Raw genomic sequence first — 22,579 nt, 5'->3', positions numbered from 1 at the left:
GTTGATGTAGAACGAGTTAAATCATATTACACAATCTAGCTCAGACCAAATTTCATCTGATAAAAACTATAATTATTAATTGAAGTCAATATTTTAGTTCCTACCAGGTTGCATTGAGCACAAACAGACCCTTTGGCCCAGCTCGACGGGCTAGCCCAGCTGCAGCTCGACGGGCTAGCCCAGCTGCAGCTCGACGGGCTAGCCCAGCTGCAGCTCGACGGGCTAGCCCAGCTGCAGCTCGACGGGCTAGCCCAGCTGCAGCTCGACGGGCTAGCCCAGCTGCAGCTCGACGGGCTAGCCCAGCTGTAGCTCGACGGGCTAGCCCAGCTGCAGCTCGACGGGCTAGCCCAGCTGCAGCTCGACGGGCTAGCCCAGCTGCATTCCAAATGAATCCCATTTGATTTTTATCCTCCAAAACTTTTCCTAAATGTACAAATTTGTTGAAGATGAAAGATTGGTTCCTCTGGTAACTTACTCCAGATACGGACTACTTTTGGAGTGGAAAAAGTTGCCCCTAAAAAGATTCCTCTTAAATCACTCCCCTAAATTTATGTCATTCAGTTGTATAATCATCTCCTTGCGATTTTACAAACCTACCAGAGCATCCCTCATTTGCCTACACTCCAGGGAGGAAAGACGCAGCCATCAATATTCTCTCTCCAACTTAAGCCCTCCTGCTCCAGAAACATTTTAGTGAATCTCCTCTGCATCCCTTCCAACTTACTGACATCCTTCTTATGACTGTGTAAGGGATACTGGAATGTGAGGAGTCAAGCAAGTGCTCATTAGAAATGAAGTATTATGGGCTAAATCAGGGTGAAGGGATGCTGGAATGGGAGGAAAGGTTATAAAAGTATAATAAAATAAGGATCTTCAAAACTGGATAGCAAGTAGATAGCTTTAGCAAGTCTTGGGGATTGATTAATGAGTAAAGAACAAAGACATGATATTTCCCGGCTAACAAGTTTGCAGGAAGGCACATAAACTGATAAGAAGTTAGAATCCATGTGGGCAGAATTACCTAGTGCTAAACCAATCCAGGAGGCAGAAGAATGTTAGGGGGAAGGTATCTCTGTACTGAAGTGAAATGTATAAAAGTTGGGTCAGCCTCAGTATCTGTGTGTATTCCCAGGGTAAGGGGAAGCACCCAACTTTGCATTGTTGTAATAGTATAATAAAAGTTCTTTGATCTCAATTTTTGTCTCGAGCAAATTCTGTGAAGGTACTTCTGTTTCTCACAAATGGGGGCTCGTCCGGGATCCCACTCCCTCCACTGACAGAGTGCCCGACGACGAGGGTAGGTGCACCCTGGCTGATTCAGCTGGACTCACGGACGGCGGGTGACTTGTCAGTGGACGAAGCGAGTGATATCCGAGAAGAGGCATTGAGAACAAACGACGGGAGGATGTTAAGGAAGCGTGCTAGGAATAGCTACTGGATCCTGGTAAGAGGAATTTTACTTACCTGTTAGTATGGGAGGTGTGAGTACAAGGGAAATAGTCCTAAGGAAGGACAGGACAATCAGATAACTAAGCAAAGTCTGTTAGGAATAATGCTATCTGATTGGGGTGCGGGGAAAACCCGTGGGAAAGACAAACAGACCATGGTCAGGTATTGCTGTCTGGAATGGGTTAAAAAATCCCGATAAAAGGGAATTCGGTATATTGGCCAAAGCTCGGATCCGAGGATGACTGGATGTGTCAGGCATTGAACATCTGGCTCTATCAAAATCAAAGAGATAATGTTGAGAGCAGAGAATATCCAGCCTGCTGGCTCAGGGGATCGTTTGATCAACTGGTTTTGAATGAAAAGGAATGCAAGAAAGATGAGGAACCTTTTGTCCCTGAAACACAAGGATGGGATGTATTACATTCCCTTCCTCCACCTTATGCTCCTCCTATGCCAGCTCCCATCTTCCCCCCCCCCCCCCCCCCTATGCTCTACCTTTCTGCACCTTCCCCTCCTCTCCCACAGCTAAAGAAAGGAGAAGAAAGTAGGGGTGGTATGATGACCCTTCATAAAGTACTCGATTACCACCTCTATTGACAAGAGAGAGAGGCGACTTTAATTGAGAGCAGTGTGAGACCCTCCGGGAAGAAAGGGCAGAACCCTTTGATTCATTTCCCAGTGATCAGGAACCTAGACATTATAAAAGAGAGGATAAGCCAGAAACTAACTGGATGAGACCTTTACGGGAAGTTCCCATGGGAGGGGGGGTCTCGGTTTTGTAAATGTGCCCCTGACTAGTCCGGAGGTGCGTAAATTTAAGAGAGAATGCCCAATGCAAGCCAGGGAGACGCGACCTTACGCACTGATGTGTTGGAATATAGGGGTTAATTAATCATAGAAAATATGTAGAATATATGCTTATGTACTATTCAGTTTGTATACATGAATTCAGTACTATGTAACAATTTAATATTTACCTCATGGTGAAGGGAAAGAGTAATGTAAGTAAGGGGCAGCCACAGTATGTAGCAAAGTTGGCTGATTACAGGTTTAGAATTGCCTGCTCCCAAAATACAAAAGAGAGGATATGTATGAAACAATTTAGTAGGAATGTTAAGGCAAAAGGAGGTGTTGATTAGCATAAACAAAAAGAATCCTGACAGAGACTGTCAGAAACAAAGAGAATGGAATCAGTAAGAAGCTAAGACAGAAGGAGGTGTTTAGTAGAACAGAAGAATACGGCCAGATAAGAACAAAGAAATAATTAGAAATATCTGGGGTATGAATTGATTTCTGATCAAAACAACAGGATATTCTGACCTTGAGGATTAAAAAAAGATGGGAGCTCTACACCCCAGATAACTGCAGAGCAGGAAATTACTTGTGATAAATCTTATACAAGAAATCTAGCAAAGGAAGCCAACTTTTGTTCTGTATGATAAGGTTGAGCTATATAAACTGTAGAGCAGGGGTGTCAAACTCAAATTCACGGAGGGCCAAAATTAAAAACTTGGACTAAGTCGAGGGCCGAACTAAATATTTATTGAAAATTTTCAACAACATCTGCATGTTTTCTCTTCTTTCAACATATGTAATGTTAAACTTTTTCTTATTAAAATAAATGTTTAATAATAGTTTTGGATAAACTCTTTCCAGAAGCATTAACAAATGAGAAATAAAATATTCAATAAATAATATTTCTCTATAGAGGATTTGTCAAATGTTGCTAGTGTGCTGTCGAATAGTAAAATCTGAGGGCTATTGAGAATGTGGGAGAATAACATGATTCCTGAAACAATCAAATGGGTGACTGATTGTGGGCATGAACTATAGCAGGGTTATTTGCCATGCCCTTTTTCCATTGGTACAGATATCCTTTGATTTACACACTTTTCAAGTTTTATGCCTAATGAACTTGTATCCAGGTGCAGGACCATTTTTAACCAGGAATATATTTATCACTGCGAAATGAAACTATTAGAAGATCGTTTTATCCTGAGATTAAAGTTCATAATCCTTACTCAGGCCTGTGTGCGGGAGGGCGGGGTTTGCGGGCGATCGGGTTGGACAACGACAGTGCGGGGGCATCAGCTCTCGCTGCAGGGCAGCATCTCGGTGGATCAGCGGCACCGTCACCGTGAGTCGCGGGTCGGCCTACGGCAGGGAGGGGGAGTGGGCAACGGTCCTGGCGAGGTCAGGCCCCCCCTGAGTTTCTGCTGGACCCCCCTTGACCTGCTGAGTTTCTCCCAGATCCCCCTTGACCTGCTGAGTTTCTGCCGGACCCCCCCTTGACTTGCAGAGTTTCTCCCGGACCTCCCTTGACCTGCTGAGTTTCTCCAGGATCCCCCTTTGACCTGCTGAGTTTCTCCCGGACCCCCCTTGACCTGCTGAGTTTCTCCCGGACCTCCCTTGACCTGCTGAGTTTCTCCCTGATCCCCCTTTGACCTGCTGAGTTTCTCCCGGACCCACCTTGACCTGCTGAGTTTCTCCCTGACCCCCTTGACCTGCTGAGTTTCTCCAAGATCCCCCTTGACCTGCTGAGTTTCTCCAAGATCCCCCTTGACCTGCTGAGTTTCTCCCGGACTCCCTTTTCTTTCCGTGCCGGTGTCCCAGGACCTTTCCAGGGCAGTCTCCGCGCTCAGGACTGCGCTGGGATCCCGGTCAGCGGTGGAGGAGCAGGTGAGCGCGGCTAATCCCGATCCAGCCCACACCACTCCCGAGATTGGCAGGGGGTTCCACCCTACCTGCCCGACCAGCCTCGCTCTCCACGTGTACTCCGGGCACCCGCCGCTGGTCCGGTGGGAAGGCGCAGGGCAGCCGGCGGCCGGAGCCCCCATCGCCCGGCGGGGAGCCCCAATCTTCCCTCCGGCGTCCCGACTCCATCTGCAGCTCCAAGAAACGCTGTGCCACTGGGGTTCTGGGCGCTGGGAAGCGGCTTTGGCTTCCCCTGACACCGGCCAGGCCGCGCTGCGGTGGGGGGGGGTGGGCAGGGGGACACGACAGCGTGTTTATAAAACCACCCACCACTACTTTTCAAGGACCAGGATTTTTCTCTCTCTCTCTCGCCCTGGGACACAGCGGTTACTGTGCATGCGCTATACTGGCGCAGCGGCCAGTGGGCCACCTCTAATACATTTTTGATATGATCTTGCGGGCCAAATATAATTATATCGCGGGCCAAATTTGGCCCGCGGGCCAGAGTTTGACATGTGTGCTGTAGAGACTGGACAGTAGAGGTCAGTCTTGGGGAATAGCTCACTGTGCAGGTGACCTATGAACTAATGACTGAACCAGAGCTCTGTTAAGCTTTATTCTTATGCTGTGTAATAAACTGATTCTCCTATCACTTCATTTAACGAACACGCTGGACTCATACGACACATAGACTAAATTAAGGGTAGGGTAAAGCCAGAGTTAGACAGATGGAAGCAGATTATGAATAGGGGGGGTCACGGTTCTCAGTCAATACACACCGTGAGGCTGCACGGAGAACCATTGGTAAATTTAAGCATAGGACCCCACAGTGACAAGATTACCTTTTTTTAGTAGATTCTGGGGCAGCCCCGGTCTAGTATTTTACAACCACCCGAGGGTGTTAAGATAGAAGGGACAGTGATGATTTCGGGAGTAGGAGGAAGAGATTTTACAGTCCCTGTATTAAGGGATGTAAGAATACAAATGGGAGAAAAGATAATAACAGAGGATATTTTACTAGTTCCCCAAGCTGGAGTTTGTTTGTTAGGATGAGATTTACAGGACCAATTGGCTATCGGCACCAGACCACAGGAATCAAGTATCAGGGTTCAGTTGTATGTATTAAGCGAGGAAGATCGAGAACTAATAAATCCTGGAGTATGGGCAGAAAGACGCAATAGAGAAGTGTTAGATATTCCTCCCCTGCAAGTTACTTTAAAAGATTCTGAACAAGTAATTAGACGAAAATGGTATCCAATTCCCATGGCTGGCCGAAAGGGGCTGCAGCCAGTAATTGACCAGTTGGTGAAAGATGGTATACTCAAACCTTGTATGTCACCTTTTAATACCCCAATTTTACCTGTCCAAAAACCAGACGGTACCTATCGATTAGTGCAGGACTTGAGGGAGCTGAACAAAATTATTCTCACCTGTCACCCGGTTGTACCTAATCCCTATATGATAATGGGTAAAATCGATCCACATAGTAAATGGTTTAGTGTGATTGACCTCAAAGATGCTTTCTGGACCTGTCCGTTAGCAACAGAGAGCAGAGACATGTTTGCCTTTGAATGGGAAAATCCTTTTACTGGATGCAAGAATCAATATCGGTGGACGGTCCTTCCCCAGGGCTTTACAGAATCACCAAATTTATTCGGCCAGGTCTTAGAACAAATACTAGATGAGGCTCCTTGGAGAGAGAATTGTCAGTTGATACAATATGTTGATGATTTGTTAATTACGGGAAAAACGTATGAATGAGCTAAACAGTATACTGTTGAACTTTTGAATTTTCTGTAGAATAAGTGTCAGGGTGGGCAAATCCAAATTACAATTTGTTCAATCAGAAGTTAAATACTTAGGTCATCTGGTAAGTCAGGGAACTAGGAAAATAAGTCCAGAGAGGATACGTGGTATTCTACAGATCCCCCCCTCCCAAGAATGCCCAAGAACTTAGGAAATTCCTTGGTTTAGTGGGATACTGTAGAATCTGGATTGAAAATTATTCTAGCCTGGTCAGATTTCTCTATGATAAACTCACGATTCTAGGGGGCGAAGCTGTTGTCTGGACAGAGGAAGAGATTAAAGATTTTAACTTGGCGAAACAGTGCCTATTAGTGCCCCAGTGTTGGCTTTACCCAACCTAAATAAGCCATTTGACCTATATACCAATGCGAAAGGAGGTGTAGCCACCGGAGTACTAACACAAGAGAGGGCAGGCTGTAGACAGCCAGTTGCTTTTCTGTCAAAAGTTTTAGAGCCTGTTTGTCGTGGTTGGCCAGAGTGTGTGCAAGCCATCGCAGCCACTGCTATTTTAGATGAGGAAGGATGAAAGATTATGTTTGGTGCCCCGATGATAGTTCACACCCCTCACACAGTCCGCAATATTCTCTTACAACGTGCTGGAAGGTGACTCACAGACTCTAGAATTTTAAAATATGAAGCGATCCTAATGGATAGGGATGATTTGACCCTGATTACGAATAAAGAACACAATCCAGCAGCTTTCTTGGTTTCTCCAAATTCTGACAATACCATAAATGAGTTAGAGCATGTATGTTTAGAAGTAATAGATTTACAGACCAAAATTAGAGAGGATTTAAGTGATGAGCCTTTACAGGAGGGTGAAAGGTGGTTTATTGATGGATCTTCTCGTTGCATTGATGGCACTCGCTATAGCGGGTATAGTGTAGTGGATGGGAAAGAAGGAGTGGTGATTGAAGCCGGTCACCTTCCCGGTCATTGGTCTGCACAATCTTGTGAATTGTATGCCCTCTGTAGAGCTCTCCAGGGTCTAGAGAACAAGGTGGGCACGATCTACACAGACTCAGAGTATGCTTTTGGTGTAGTGCACACCTTTGGGGAGATCTGGAAAGAGCGGGGAATGATAACTGGAAAAGAACAAAAGTTGATCCATGAAAACTTAATTGTCCAATCTCTAGATGCTCTTACATTACCTGAGGAAATAGCTGTAGTTCATGTACGTAGCCATCAAAGTGGTGACAGTCCTGAAGCACAGGGGAACAGACAGGCAGATGCAGCTGCGAAACAGGCTGCGCTCACGGAGAAAATAGACATGCAGCTGTTACTGCCCACCCCTGGAGTATCCTATTCATTTTATTAAACCTGGTGATTGGGTATATGTAAAAGCATGGCAAGATCACCAACTAAAACCTGTCTGGGATGGCCCCTATTGTGTACTTTTGATTACAGACACTGCAGTGCAAACGAAAGAAAAGGGGTAGACTCAAATACAACGAATTAAACAAGCTGCTGATCCATGGACTAAAGACATTGATAATCTACCCTCCACCGGGCGTGCTGTCCTTCATCCTTCTGATCTGAAAGTTACACTACGCCGGGAAAAAGTGCTGTAATGTTGTTTTTACCATTTACTGTATTGTTTACTTGTTGGTTCCCCGTTTTTGGGACATCCCTAAATTACTCTCGATGTATTAAGTCCTCCTGGAATAGGGGCAGCAGAGGTGACAATTATTTACCTTTAGAATGTAGACAGGGCATAGATATAAAGTATAGTCATAGTGGGGTATGGGTTAATATAGGATCCCAACATGGACCAGGGGAACAGAACGGCTCTAGAGGAGTAGATTTGATTTGTATTTTGGCCTCTACAGGTATTAAAGAGAGGAGTTTTAAAGGGATAGCACAAAGGAGATGGTGGTACAAAGACAGACAGAATGGTAGTCAGGATTGTACATGTGGCAGAGATAGAGTTAATACATATGCTAATGTTCACAGACAGGCTGCAACTCACAGGCTCAGTGATACTTATGCTAATGTTCGCAGACAAGCTGCAACTCACAGGTTAAGTGACAAGAAACACCCCTCCCCAACTTGGTCTCTTGTAAAGCATCCTTTGGGTCACACAGACATTCGGAATGTTAAAAAAAACCCACCACTGTAAGGGGAGTTCCAGCTGTAAATGAAGTAAGCTGCTCCAGAATACTAAAGCTGCTTGGCATTTAAATTGTTTAATCAGACTCCAGGCAGCCTTGGAGATCATCACCGAACAGATAGCAATGGCCCTGAATTTAGGGGCTGAAGAAAAACGACAGATACGAGCCACAGTTCAACAAAACTGCCTGGCTCTCGATTACTCGTTAGCTGCTGAAGGCAGCATTTGTGAAAGACTGATTAAGGACAATGCTCACAACAGTCAGGCGGTTAAAGACACTTCTTCAGGAGTTCGAAAATCTTCCCATGCCCAGGTTCAGACGGGGCAACCTTGGTCCGGTGTGGGATGAACTAGACTTTTTATTGGTAACTGGAGTCTGATACCCATAGCCCTTATAGCAGCTGGACTCGCTATTCTGGCCATTATGATGCTCCCCTGCCTAAAGACGTGTGCAGTTCAACGGGCCCTTCGGCAGGTCACTACAACCCAAATGATGTATGCTTCCCAAACTCCGTCAGATGATGCTGAGGCCGCAGTTCATTTACTCACTTGCTGGGAAAGGGACCAAGCTTAACAGAACACTACCGAATGGGGATTTACTAAGCGTAGCTAAAGAAAAAGGGTGGATTGTAAGGGATACTGGAATGTGAGGAGTCAAGCAAGTGCTCATTAGAAATGAAGTATTATGGGTTAACTTAAGGTGAAGGGATGCTGGAATGTGAGGAGTCAAGCAAGTGCTCATTAGAAATGAAGTATTATGGGTTAAATCAGGGTGAAGGGATGCTGGAATGGGAGGAAGGGTTATAAAAGTATAATAAAATAAGGATCTTCAAAACAGGATAGCAAGTAGATAGTTTTAGCAAGTCTTGGGGATTGATTAATGGGTAAAGAACAAAGACATGATATTTCCTGGCTAACAAGTTTGCAGGAAGGCACATAAACTGATAGGAAGTTAGAATCCACGTGGGCAGAATTACCTAATGCTAAACCAATCCAGGAGGCAGAAGAATGTTAGGGGGAAGGTATCTCTGTACTGAAATGAAATGTATAAAAGTTGGGTCAGCCTCAGTATCTGTGTGTATTCCCAGGGTAAGGGGAAGCACCCAACTTTGCATTGTTGTAATAGTATAATAAAAGTTCTTTGATCTCAATTTTTGTCTCGAGCAAATTCTGTGAAGGTACTTCTGTTTCTCACAACTGTATGACCAAAACAACACACAGTACTCAAAGTGTGGCCTCACCAATTGCTTGTACAGCTTATACCATGAAAATCCTAACTTTTGTACTCAATACCTTGCCCACCGAAGGCAAATGTGTCAAGCACCACGTTCACCACCCTGTCATCCAAGTTGCCACTTTCAAGAAACTTTCAAGCACCTGCACCCCAAGACCTCTCTATTCTATAACACTCTCCAGGGCTCTTCCCTTACTGTGCAAATCCTACTCTGGTTTGTCTGACACAACAACTCAAGCTTGGAAGAGTTACCTAGCTTCCAGTCTGTTTGGCCTATCAATCAAAGTTAAAAAGAAATCCTGCCCCCTGGTGAAACAAAAACTTTAAAAAAAAATATTTCAGGATATTTACAAAGGTAGACATTTCCAAATCAAAAGTTCTTCTTTCCCAGCAGAATCACTTCAAACAAAAATTGAAAATGCCGGAACAGTTTTAACATTTCAGGTCAATGAGCTGTCGTGACTCGGATTCTCTCCCGACAGAAACTACCTGACCCAAGTGTTTACATTTTTGATTTTCAGCACTTTTCATTACTTGATTGAAGAACCCAAAATCCCATAACAATCAGCTTTTTTTTCCCCCACATTTCCAACTAATGTCTCTCTTAAAATTCCAACTATCTTACAAGCAGGAGATAGTTTGTTTACAGGATGGAATATTATATTTTCATTATAGTATTGCAAACCAGTGATCGTCATTTCAATATCCCAGGACATCTGTATCAACATTTCAGTACACCATAGCTGTTGATTAATAACTGCAGTAACTAGAAATCTGGAATTAAAACAAAATGCAAGAAATACAGGGAACGTCGAGGAAGAAAGCAAAAAGTTAGAGGTGGGAAGCTGCTGCTTGGGTTCACTAATCTGAGCTTTATTCAACATGCCAGCCCTCGTCTTCTGATCTTTATCTGGGACCCACCCTGGGCTTGGTTGTTGAATGGCATCGGTATCTCAGACAGAATTACTCAGGTAGAGGCGGTCGCGAAGGGTGGAACCACACTGCACCCTAAACTGGGCGGAGTGCACCGAGCCAAAGCGGAATTCTTCCTGTCGCCCACCTCCAGTGTCGCGGGAAGGCGGAGGGTCGCGCAGCCCAGTGAGGACGAGTCGGGATTGCAGCGGCGGGGCCGGCGCTGGCAGTCGCGGCCACCATGAGTTTGCACGGCTCGCAGACGGCACTGAATCGCCACGCGATAGAACGGCACTTCTCGGCGCGCAGCGAGGGCCCCGGAGAAGTCTTTGTGCCCTTGCCCCAGCAGTTCGCGGCGGGCGGAGGAGGGGCACGGCTGGCCGGAATGCCGAAGTACAGCACGGTCGGGAGGAGAAGCGAGACCCAGTACAGCACGATCGGGGGCAGAGGCGAGACCCAGTACAGCACGATCGGGGGGAGAGGCGAGACCCAGTACAGCACGATCGGGGGCAGAGGCGAGACCCAGTACAGCATCCCCCAAACCCAGTCGTTCTACCTTTCCAAGAAACCCGGCACCCACGACTTCGTCGATCAGTCCCAGCTCAACAGGTAAATGCTCCCTCACCCCACCCTCCCAAAGCAGGGTGGGGCAACTCTTAATTTCGTTAGAGTCAAAATTGGGGTTTTTTTTTTGGTCCTCCTGATAATTTGGGACGTTAATTAAAAAAAAAATTAATGCCTTTAAAATACATGAGGAGAAAAGTTCCTCAAAGACTACACAACAAAATGGGCCCTTACCTGTGCTGGGCGCGTCCAGTCCCTCAGTTGTAATGTTTCAACAGGGTTGCCTCCTTCAATTTGAAATTTTTATAATGATCTCAACAAAAGAAGGCACATTTCCAGTCCTTGGATTAAAGGGCTTTCGTCCTGGCCATCCACCAACATGATTACATCTAATTCACTGGCTTCTTGTTGCATTGCTGGGACTTTTGCTCTGAGGAAATTGGTTGGGAGGGGGAGGGGGGGAATCACAAAAGATGAGTGAATGCCATCAGCGTCAGATGAAATAGTGGGATAGGCTTTTGAAGGTCCTCATGGCCAACTAACTCCTGCTCCTATTGTTTGTGTTCATTTTCCTCCTGTGTTATTGTGGTGCATTCGACCTCTACTCAAATCTGCTCTCACTGCTACCCCATACCGTCTACACCAGCCATTCTCAATAGGGGCCAAAGCACATTTAAAAAATTTTTTAAAATCTTGACGGTGGGAGAGAAATACAGAAGAGACCAACTGAACTTGATTGCTTCACCGAGAGAGGCCCCCATCAACTCTGAACAGAGGCTTCAGGGGCCCATAGCCATAAAAAAGGGTTGAGAATGGCTGGTCTGCTGTGTTTCTCAACCTGTGGTCCGCAGGTTTGTTATCGGTGTCGAGTGCAAAGATCTGTGTTTCTGATGGAATAAACAAGGAGTGCGTTGTACATTTGACAAAGAGAAAAACCAAAAGAATTCTCACACAATGTTCCCACTAAAACAAAGCAAAAATCCAGTCAGTTGTCTGGGAAGAGTCATAAGTTCGCCACCACAATCACTGGAGGTCCATGGGTTTGTTATACATGATCTGTTGTAAGTAAACAAATAGTCAAGGTGGAGAGTATGATAGTGTTTCAGTTGTTAGTATGCTTAGCCTTGATTTCAAGTCATTGCATGGCCATTTTGATCACCTCAGTCCTGTGAGATCACTGTCTTCCTTTTGCACATTCTTGATTGCCTGATTGAATTGTTTCGTGTCACGAGCACTGAGATACAGTGAATATCTTTTTTTGGAATGCTAACCAGTCAAGTTAACCTATCTTTAAGAAAAACATGTCATGCAAAATAAACAAAAGTACAGGGAATAGTGTTACAGAGCAAAAGTTCAGTTCAAAGCAGTGCAAAGGTGATATCAGTTTATAAATGAGAGGTACAATTATTATACTGACAACATGAGGCATGGGATCCTTGGAACCTTGCGTGCGTGGATTCAGAATTGGCTTATCTATAGAAGGCAGAGAGTAGTAATGGGTGAAAAATATTCTGCCTGGAGGCCAGTGACTTGTGGAATTCCACACGGATCTGTTCTGGGACTGCTGCTCTTTGTGATTTTTTATAAATGACCTGGATGAAAAGAGGGAAGGAAGGGTCATTAAGTTTGTGGATGATACGAAGGTTGGAAGAGTTGTGGATAGTGTTGAAGGTTGTCAAAACTTACAAAAAGATATACAGATATAGAGTTGTGCGCAGAGTGGCACATGGTATTCAATCTGGATAAGTGTGAGGTGATGCATTTTGGAAAGTCAAACCAGAAGGCTGAGCACAGGGTGAATGGTTGGATGTCTAATAAGGTGGAAGAACAGAGGGACCTAATCTGTACATCACTCAAGGTTGCCGTGCAGGTTGATAAGGAGTTAAGAAGGCCTATGGGATGCTGAGATTCATTAGTTATGGGATTGAGTTCAAGAGTTAAGAGGTCATTCTGCAATTCTACAAATCGCTGGAGAGACCACACTGAGAATATTGTGTTCATTTCTGGTTACCTCACTATAGCAAAGATGCAGAAGCTATGGAGAGGTTGCAGAGGAAATTTACTAGGACAGCATCGGTGTCAGAAGAGATCTAATTGGGGGTGCATTAGGGTAACAGCGGGAGCGGGGGACAAAATGCTGTCCGAGAACTCAGTCCTCAGCAGGGAGGGGGAAGTAGGTGCCATTATCTGCCATGGGCCTCCTTTGTCTGTCATGCAAACACACTTCCTCACATCCTCGCCTCTCTCCTACAGACTGTGTAGGAATACCTGAACACTCCTGCAGGACTGGTCTTCTTACTGTTTTCTCATTTGTCCTTTCATCCACTATAATTCTGCGGGGTGGGGGGGGGGGATGTATTGGCTCTCTGCGCGTTAAAGTGGGACATTTCAGTGCCATACAGCATTATCCATCAAGGCACCCTTCTCGCAAAGCACATCAAGATTTTGTTTTCAGTGTGAACACGTGAGAAATTGGGACTGGGATATGGATGAAAGGAAAATCTTTGGCTTGGCTTTGCGGACGAAGATTTATGGAGGGGTATGTCCACGTCTGCTGCAGGCTCGTTGGTGACTGACAAGTCCGATGCAGGACAGGCAGGCACGATTGCAAGGGAAAATTGGTTGGTTGGGGTTGGGTGTTGGGTTTTTCCTCCTTTGTCTTTTGTCAGTGAGGTGGGCTCTGCGGTCTTCTTCAAAGGAGGTTGCTGCCCGCCGAACTGTGAGGTGCCAAGATGCACGGTTTGAGGCGATATCAGCCCACTGGCGGTGGTCAATGTGGCAGGCACCAAGAAATTTCTTTAAGCAGTCCTTGTACCTCTTCCTTGGTGCACCTCTGTCTCGGTGGCCAGTGGAGAGCTCGCCATATAACATGATTTTGGGAAGGCAATGGTCCTCCTTCCCAATAGCATGTTATTAGATAGAAAGGGCATAGTTTTTTGGCAGGAATATTTTGGTTGGCACAACAGTGAGGGCTGTAGTGTTCTGTTCAATTTTAATAGCAAAGAGGAAAATGACCTTGAATCTGATAGTGCATGAATCTTCTGTCTGTTGTGAGGGGGAGGGGGAAGGAGAAGTCAGTGTGATGGGGTGAGATGGGTCTTTTACAATGTTGGCAGCTTTTCTGAGGCACTGAAAAGTTTAGATGGGGTTGGTGGAGCATTAGTTGATTTGAGTGATGGCCTTAGCTGAATTCGTGCATTGTTTTGTGATCTTGGGCAGAACAGTTCTGTAGCAAGCTCCAATACATCTGGACAGATACATTAATGTTGTTGCCATCATCACCCCTTGCTATCACGCCTCTCACTGAACTTTTTTACTATCTTTCCTGAGGTCTCATGGTCTTGTGTTTAAAATATATATCAGACAGCTCCGATCAGTTATAATGCTTTAGATCAGGGGTGTCAAACTCAAATTCACGGAGGGCCAAAATTAAAAACTTGGACTAAGTCGAGGGCCGAACTAAATATTTATTGAAAATTTTCAAAAAACATCTGCATGTTTTCTCTTCTTTCAACATATGTAATGTTAAACTTTAGGAGGATAATGTTACAGGTCAGGAGTAGGTAGCTCAAGTTCACCCTTTGCTTGACCTGAGGGAAACATATTTAGTCCCTGTGGAGATGTAGTCAACATTCACAGGCTGTGTCCATTTTGGCCTGCATCAGGACTCAGCATTTCCTACTCACTCCTCAGGCTCTAGGCCTCTATTCACCCTCGACCCACCATCCCTCTACCTGACCAGTCCTTTACCCAACCTCTACTCACCCCTCACTCCACTCGCTCTGCCTCTACCCACCCCATCCTATACACGCCCCTCTACTGCCTATCCCCTCAACCTGTTCCTCCCTCTACCCGTCTCTCACCCTCTAATCACCCCTCCCCTACTCGCCCTGCCCCTCCCCTTTTCCCTATCCACCCCTCCTTCTACTCATCCCTCCCTCTAATTGCCCCTCGCACCACCATAACTTCCCCTGCCCATTACTCCTCACCTACACCCTCTGCCCACCCCTGCTTACCCACCCACTCAGGCCCAGCACGCTGCCGATCAGCCTTTGCGGACAGCCACCATCTCTCTCTTCACGTGCAGGGCCGAACCAGCCGTCCCTGGGGTCCGCGTGGGTGCAAGCACTGAAGGCCGTGGTGACCGGGAGAAGTGCACTTGCGCTGTGGAAGGGCCGCCCGGTGCCATTCGCGCGGGGCTCGTGCTGCCCGGGGGCCGTGCGCAGCCTGCCATGCCTGTCGCGCCGACAGGAAATCACAGGCGCTCGCCAATCCGCCGCACCGCTCGACAGGTGGGAGAAGTGACTGGTTGTGCGGGGAGCCTACCAACTGGCTTGCCGGCTGATGACATCGACAGACTTCTCGTGTTACAATTTCTCGTGTTACAATGGGGAAGGATGTGCAATGAAGGGGGAGGATGGTGGGGGTGACATTACCAAAAAACAGCATCGGTTCTTGCTGCAGGGCGGGCCACCTCTAATACATTTTTAAAATGATCTTGCGGGCCAAATATAATTATATCGTGGGACAAATTTGGCCCGCGGGCCATAGTTTGACATGTGTGCTTTAGATGCTATAAATTTATCTCGTATGTTTGTTTGCCTCTCTTTGGTGTTTCTTTGGGAGGGGGCAAGATTAGGTAGATGTCCTGTGAATTCATGATATGAGTCAGGGCACCTATTAACACAGGTGACCCTTGAGTTAAGGTTATTTGGGTAATGGAAATTCATCTTTACAAAGTTCGTAACTAACAAATTTGAGGAATGGAATAAAGTTCACTTCCAGAATTATTGTGGGGATAAAAGTAAATAAATACCAAGTTTATTTATTTCAACTCGTGTTTCTTAATGCATGCATAGACGACGTAGCTTTGCATTACAAGAGGTTTTGACATAGGTGGACCATTTTCTAGGAATGCAAACTACCCCCCTTCCCTACCCCCCCCTCCCCATGTGGGGGGTTACCTGTAATGTTCTGATTTTTAAAGGGAAATTTGATTTTTGAAAGCATGTTGTCAAGATGATGATTTGAGTTAATTGAGGATTAGTGGGAAAATAATGAAGCGGTCATGAGTCATGATGAAGGTTTCCCAACCTGAAACATCACAATTCTTTTTCCTTGCACTGCTTGACCCACTAGGTTTCTCCAACAGATTTTTTTTTGCTCCAGATTACAGCATCTGGAGCCTCTTGTGACTGGGTTTATCTTGGGTTTTTCCAAGGATATTGCAACCATCTTAAAATTTGTAATCAGAAGAGAATTATTAGTTTTGCCCTGTGATTGGTTTAACTAAAATATGTGCTTTACCATAGGCACTGTACACAATCCTGTATGACTTTTGAACAATAGAGTTTATTTCAGAATCAATTTTTCTAACATTTTATATGCTCACAATTTTATGGATTCTCCTGCGTCATGAATGTTGAATTTTTTTGTAATATGGAATGCAATTTCATGTACAGAATAAGGTGTTTATTATTCATAAAGCATATACTACCCCACACATTTTATTTTTTTTTCTAAATAGTATGGATTGGCTGAAGAAACACCATGATGCCAGCTTTGCAGCGACAAAGGACTGTGCAATAAAACTTGCCGAAGCAGAGAAGATGCTGCAACAGGTATATTGTTTCTCCCAATGAAACTCAAACTCAATCTATTAACATATATCATTGCAACTTCTTTGGCTTGGCTTCGCGGACGAAGATTTATGGAGGGGGTAAAAAGTCCACGTCAGCTGCAGGCTCGTTTGTGGCTGACCAGTCCGATGCGGGACAGGCAGACACGATTGCAGCGGTTGCAAGGGAAAATTGGTTGGTTGGGGTTGGGTGTTGGGTTTTTCCTCCTTTGCCTTTTGTCAGTGAGGTGGGCTCTGCGGTCTTCTTCAAAGGAGGCTGCTGCCCGCCAAACTGTGAGGCGCCAAGATGCACGGTTTGAGGCGTTATCAGCCCACTGGCGGTGGTCAATGTGGCAGGCACCAAGAGATTTCTTTAGGCAGTCCTTGTACCTTTTCTTTGGTGCACCTCTGTCACGGTGGCCAGTGGAGAGCTCGCCATATAATACGATCTTGGGAAGGCGATGGTCTTCCATTCTGGAGACGTGACCCATCCAGCGCAGCTGGATCTTCAGCAGCGTGGACTCGATGCTGTCGACCTCTGCCATCTCGAGTACCTCGACGTTAGGGGTGTGAGCGCTCCAATGGATGTTGAGGATGGAGCGGAAACAACGCTGGTGGAAGCGTTCTAGGAGCCGTAGGTGGTGCCGGTAGAGGACCCATGATTCGGAGCCGAACAGGAGTGTGGGTATGACAACGGCTCTGTATACGCTTATCTTTGTGAGGTTTTTCAGTTGGTTGTTTTTCCAGACTCTTTTGTGTAGTCTTCCAAAGGCGCTATTTGCCTTGGCGAGTCTGTTGTCTATCTCATTGTCGATCCTTGCATCTGATGAAATGGTGCAGCCGAGATAGGTAAACTGGTTGACCGTTTTGAGTTTTGTGTGCCCGATGGAGATGTGGGGGGGCTGGTAGTCATGGTGGGGAGCTGGCTGATGGAGGACCTCAGTTTTCTTCAGGCTGACTTCCAGGCCAAACATTTTGGCAGTTTCCGCAAAGCAGGACGTCAAGCGCTGAAGAGCTGGCTCTGAATGGGCAACTAAAGCGGCATCATCTGCAAAGATGATGTTTCTTTCTTTTACTCCATATTGGTTTAATCTTCATTTCAACTTGGGTGCAATTTTAAGATATGACGAAGATTAAGAAATTTAAAGCTTTTATTGTGCTAAGTAGAGAAACTGAGGGGGTCTTGGGTTGCAACATGAAACTGAAGCTTTTGCACCACCCATGACTTTAATTGACATAATAGATCTAATTATCAGATGGCGTGTACAGCAGGCAGCCAACTAGTAATCCTGTTATTCAGGTTGTCTTCCCACACCATGAACTTGTGGCCAGCTATGTGATAACCTGGAGTTCTGCCGGATCTCTTCCCATCACATTATTATTTCAGTAGGTGTTAAGGAAATTTCATGGGGAAATGCCATGGATGGATATTGCAGTGCTTTGTTGGCTCCCTGATAACATTCTTGCTGATTCCCCATGGACACAAAAAAAAACCCATTGTGGGATGTTCTGATTTTGGCATTTAAAAAAAAATCATAACAAGGTGTGAATTGTGCAGAAACAACAGCAACTCTAAATGTCTGTGTTTACAGTTTGGAATTATGCAACTTACAACAAAACAAAATGTGCCTATAGTCAAAAAGAAACCAAAATCAAAAATAATTTACTTCAAATACAGATGCACGTGAGGAATGATGTTTGCTTACAATAAATTTTAAGGTCCTTTTGAAATTTGTTTCTTTCTTTTACTCCATATTGGTTTAATCTTCATTTCAACTTGGGTGCAATTTTAAGATATGACGAAGATTAAGAAATTTAAAGCTTTTATTGTGCTAAGTAGAGAAACTGAGGGGGTCTTGGGTTGCAACATGAAACTGAAGCTTTTGCACCACCCATGACTTTAATTGACATAATAGATCTAATTATCAGATGGCGTGTACAGCAGGCAGCCAACTAGTAATCCTGTTATTCAGGTTGTCTTCCCACACCATGAACTTGTGGCCAGCTATGTGATAACCTGGAGTTCTGCCGGATCTCTTCCCATCACATTATTATTTCAGTAGGTGTTAAGGAAATTTCATGGGGAAATGCCATGGATGGATATTGCAGTGCTTTGTTGGCTCCCTGATAACATTCTTGCTGATTCCCCATGGACACAAAAAAAAACCCATTGTGGGATGTTCTGATTTTGGCATTTAAAAAAAAAATCATAACAAGGTGTGAATTGTGCAGAAACAACAGCAACTCTAAATGTCTGTGTTTACAGTTTGGAATTATCACTGGCAGGGAAACAAAACTGACCTTTTTCTCCTTAACCCAGAAAATAAGGCCAATTGCAGTATTGTACTGTAGTTCCTATTGTACATTAAACACCTTCATCACTAATTGAGAAATGGATCATCTTGTCCATTTTAATGCCTTCACATGTAGTATTATAAATGCTAGATGGTATGATATTGAATTTGCCATTTGACGATTTGTTTCAGGTAGTGGGGAGTTGAATTTCCATTGTGATGCTTTCTTAAATGATTACACACATGCCCTTGTTTCCAATGCAGTTAGAATAGGGATGGCCAAACCAAGATTCGTGAGCCACATACAGCTAATTGACATACAATGTTGGCTGAGACAGGAATTGTATGAGCTTGTGCTCACAATGTTTTAGTGGACATAGCTTACGATTGAAAATATTTGCTATGTATAGCCATATATATTCGCTTGTAAAAGTCGATACTGTGTAAAAGTCAATTACCTATTTTTGGCCCTGCCTGCCCTCCCATCTGAGCTCCTGATGCCTTAACTGCGAACTCTCACCTGGGCCCAGGCTGCCTGTCCACTGGAGCTCCCGATGCCCCATCCAGGGACTCTTTCCTAAGATCAGACCACCCACCACTGGAACTCCCGATGCTCTGGCCGCCCTCCCATCCAACCACTCAACATCTTGACCGCCGACTCTCACCTAGGCCCCAGTCGCCCACCTGTCCGAGCTCCTGACACCCCAAATGTGGACTATCACCTTGGCGCCAGCTGCCTCCCATCCAAGCTCCTGATGCCCCAAATGTGGACTATCACCTTGGCGCCAGCTGCCTCCCATCCAAGCTCCTGATGCCCCAAATGTGGACTATCAGCTAGGCACCGGTCACTCCCCATCCGAGCTCCTGACGCCCCGAGTGTGTACACTTGCCTCGGCCTCAGCTGTTTACCCATCCAAGCTCCCAATGCTTCGAACACGGACTTGCCACCTGCCCTCCCATGAGCTCCCAATGCCCCGAACGCAGTATGTATACTTTTTGATTATTGAAACCAATACAAATTTGCAATTTAAAAATTACATGCATGAATAAATATTATTACATACATGTATTTTATAATATTTAAATAAATTTTGTTGCAAAATGTGCATGTAAGAATAAAATAAGTGTATGTAATATTTTTTTATGTCTTGCGGCTCTCAAACATCTGAAGTTTATCAAATGTGGCTCTAACATTAAGCAAATTTTAACCCCTGATTTAGATCAAGAAGTAACAATAATTGACTTAGTTACATTATTGCACCCTATCAAAAAATTCCTTTTGTTCCACCTATTTCTTCCCCCCACCTCCACACCATCTTTGTAATCTAGATCAGCTCATTTTCTCTCTTTCCCAGTTCTGGATGAAAGGTTTTAGACCAGAAACCATAATTTTTTCTCCTTCTGTAGATGCTGCCTGACCTCTTGGGTTTTTCTAGCATTTTCTAATTTTATTCCCAATTTGCAAAATATCCACAAATATGCCGATCCTGACCTTGAGCATGCATCTATTCCATCAAGCATTCTCTAAAATTTGTACATATCACAGATAGTACAACTCAATCTCCAGAACTCCAGCAAATAAAAAAGGCTGGTTTTCATTAATCTCTCCTCATTATCTGACTCCCAGGAACCAGTTCGGTTAGGTTTTTTGGCTAGGGTAGCCACGCTCACATACAACATTGCTGATGTGGTCTTTTCATCGCTTTATATCATTTTTGCAAGACCTCCTTACCTATGTCCTATCTTACTCTTGGTAAGGTATATAGTACTGACTAAATAGTGACCCATTTTATTTGTTCACAAACTTTGTAGTGAAGAATATTTTTGAAGGGAAAAAAAAAACAGGATTAAAAGTGGCACTATTTATTTCTGTTATCCTTGGCAAATGCTGCATTGGATCCGATCCATACCTTTAACAGAAGAGTGGCGGTTACACCTGTCTTTGTGGCCACACAGCTCCCAATGTCGATGAAGAAATAAGGCCCTGCCTGTTGACTGCCCTGAAGGCCCTTTCCACTGTTTCTAACTGACTCTTTTCAGAACAGTTGAAAGATATTAAAAATAAAATTAACAAAACAATTTGTTTTACATGCAATTTAACAACAGAAATACGAATTAAAACAGGTTTTTAAAACTGCCACCCTTTTACTTTGAGTGATACTTAAATAAATTTGGCAGCACAAGATGTGCCAACTATGGTTGACGTAAAATTGAATGGACTGATAGTGTGTCTGTCCCCTCAACTCATTATGTTATGGGCCTGACACTGGGGTCAGTGCTGTGTTTCAGCGTGGCGCAGGCACAGCCCTATTTAACCTCTGCGCATTTGGTGATTCCACACAGTAGTTCACAGCTACGCAAATCTAGAACTCGATGACATGCACCTGGCATCTTTCAAACATTTCACTTCCATCACCACAATCTGCTTTTTTAAAAAAAAAATCATTGGTGAAAATCCATACTGAAATCGCAATAAAACAGTCCAATTTGCAAGCTGAACTTTCATCACAAAGTAATGAATGATTTGGTTTGTATTCCCTTGAACTTGGAAAGCTGAAGGGTGTCCTCATCAGTCTATTAGTCGGGAGTGTTTGAGAGAGACTTTCTTTAGCTGAAATAATCTTTATAGCTTGATGAGTTATCTAATTTGTCATTTGTTATTAATATTATGTATTCCATAAATGTTTTGTATGTACATGCTTATTTATGAAAATCAATAAAAATATTTAAAAAGCAATAAATAATCTAAAATAATGAAACAATCATATCAAAGAAAGTTATTTCAGTTAAGGTTGTAATCAAATTAAATGGCTGAACAGGCTCGAGGGGAAGAATAGCTTATTTATTGATGGGAGAGACTGTCCATCACTTATAAATTCCTGTCCAAGAATACTGTGTTCACTGGTTTTACACCCATTCTTGTTTCAGGAGCTTCGGTCTACTACTTAAGTATTAAGGCCAAAAATTGCAGTAAAATTTTGAATATGCGGGCAAGTTTTGAAAATAAATTAAGCAAAATAATGAGTGAGTTTCTTTCACTTTTTAAAAAAAAACTGCACTAATTGGCAGAGGTTGGTGAGGGAAGGCTAGAATCCACATGGGTGGGGCGGGGGGGGTTTGCACAGAAATGCCCTTGAGAGGAGGCAAGAAGTCCATGTTAGACCCAGTGACTAGTATAGCTGGGAGGAAGATAAAAGATCCTAGGGTGTTAGTAGTGCAGTGATTGGTGGCCAGGAGGGAGACTTGAGTTCATGGAAGTAATGGCTGAATTAGGTGCAGCCGAATGGCTAGTTGGAACGAGGATGGAAGCTGCAAACAGGTCAAGATCTAGGTGAGGTAAGAAGAAGAAAAGCCAGGAACCCCTGCGGATTCGAAGGGAGACATTCCGATAGCATTTGTAGCTGGAAAGATCCGACCTGCTGTGTTCAAAGCCTGACAATATGACATCCATTTTTAGACATACAATACAGTAACTGGTCATTTTGGCCCATGAGTCCTTGCCGCCCAATTTACACCCCTGGTATGTTTTCAATGGTGGGAGGAAACCCAGGCAGACAAACTCCTCACAGAGAGCCCGGGATTCAAACCCCAGTCTGGTCCTATTTGCTGGTGCTGTAAAGCCTTGCTCTAACCGCTATGCCAACCATGCTGCCCTACATACAACAGGCCTTTCAGCCCACGATGTCAGAGTTGAACACAATGCCACATTAGATGAAACCTCTTCTGCCTGTCTTAGAATCCCCTACCATTGGAAATATCCATGCCACATCTACTCTGTCCAGGTCTTTCAACATTCAAAATGCCTTTATGAGGTCCCCTCATCCTTCTGTCATCCAATGAGTACAGTCCAAGAGTTGACAATCAAGAGTCTGTCATATGCTAACCCTTTCATTCCTGGT

General features: G+C 44.5%; 1 protein-coding gene and 1 long non-coding RNA gene across 3 annotated transcripts in view; one reads left to right on the top strand and one right to left on the bottom strand.

Annotated features, from left to right (window-relative positions):
- LOC138755246 (uncharacterized) overlaps window positions 1-10,830 on the bottom strand; it is a 35,558-nt gene extending 24,728 nt beyond the window's left edge. Inside the window, exon 1 of the long non-coding RNA XR_011352137.1 lies at window positions 10,762-10,830. This is a non-coding gene — a long non-coding RNA (uncharacterized lncRNA). The remainder of the gene's footprint in view (window positions 1-10,761) is intronic.
- The window catches only part of dspa (desmoplakin a), an 88,853-nt gene continuing 76,581 nt past the window's right edge, over window positions 10,308-22,579 (top strand). Inside the window, exons 1-2 of one of the 2 annotated variants that reach the window (XM_069920867.1) lie at window positions 10,308-10,814; window positions 16,297-16,390. In XM_069920867.1, coding sequence (XP_069776968.1) covers window positions 10,447-10,814; window positions 16,297-16,390 — 462 coding nt within the window. In that variant the 5' untranslated portion in view covers window positions 10,308-10,446. The remainder of the gene's footprint in view (window positions 10,815-16,296; window positions 16,391-22,579) is intronic. The other variant, XM_069920868.1, reaches the window with a different exon arrangement.

Source organism: Narcine bancroftii, chromosome 2, assembly GCF_036971445.1.
Source record: "Narcine bancroftii isolate sNarBan1 chromosome 2, sNarBan1.hap1, whole genome shotgun sequence".
Taxonomy (NCBI): domain Eukaryota; kingdom Metazoa; phylum Chordata; class Chondrichthyes; order Torpediniformes; family Narcinidae; genus Narcine; species Narcine bancroftii.
Note: the sequence above shows the minus strand (reverse complement) of the source record. Positions and strands in the feature narration are given on the sequence as shown.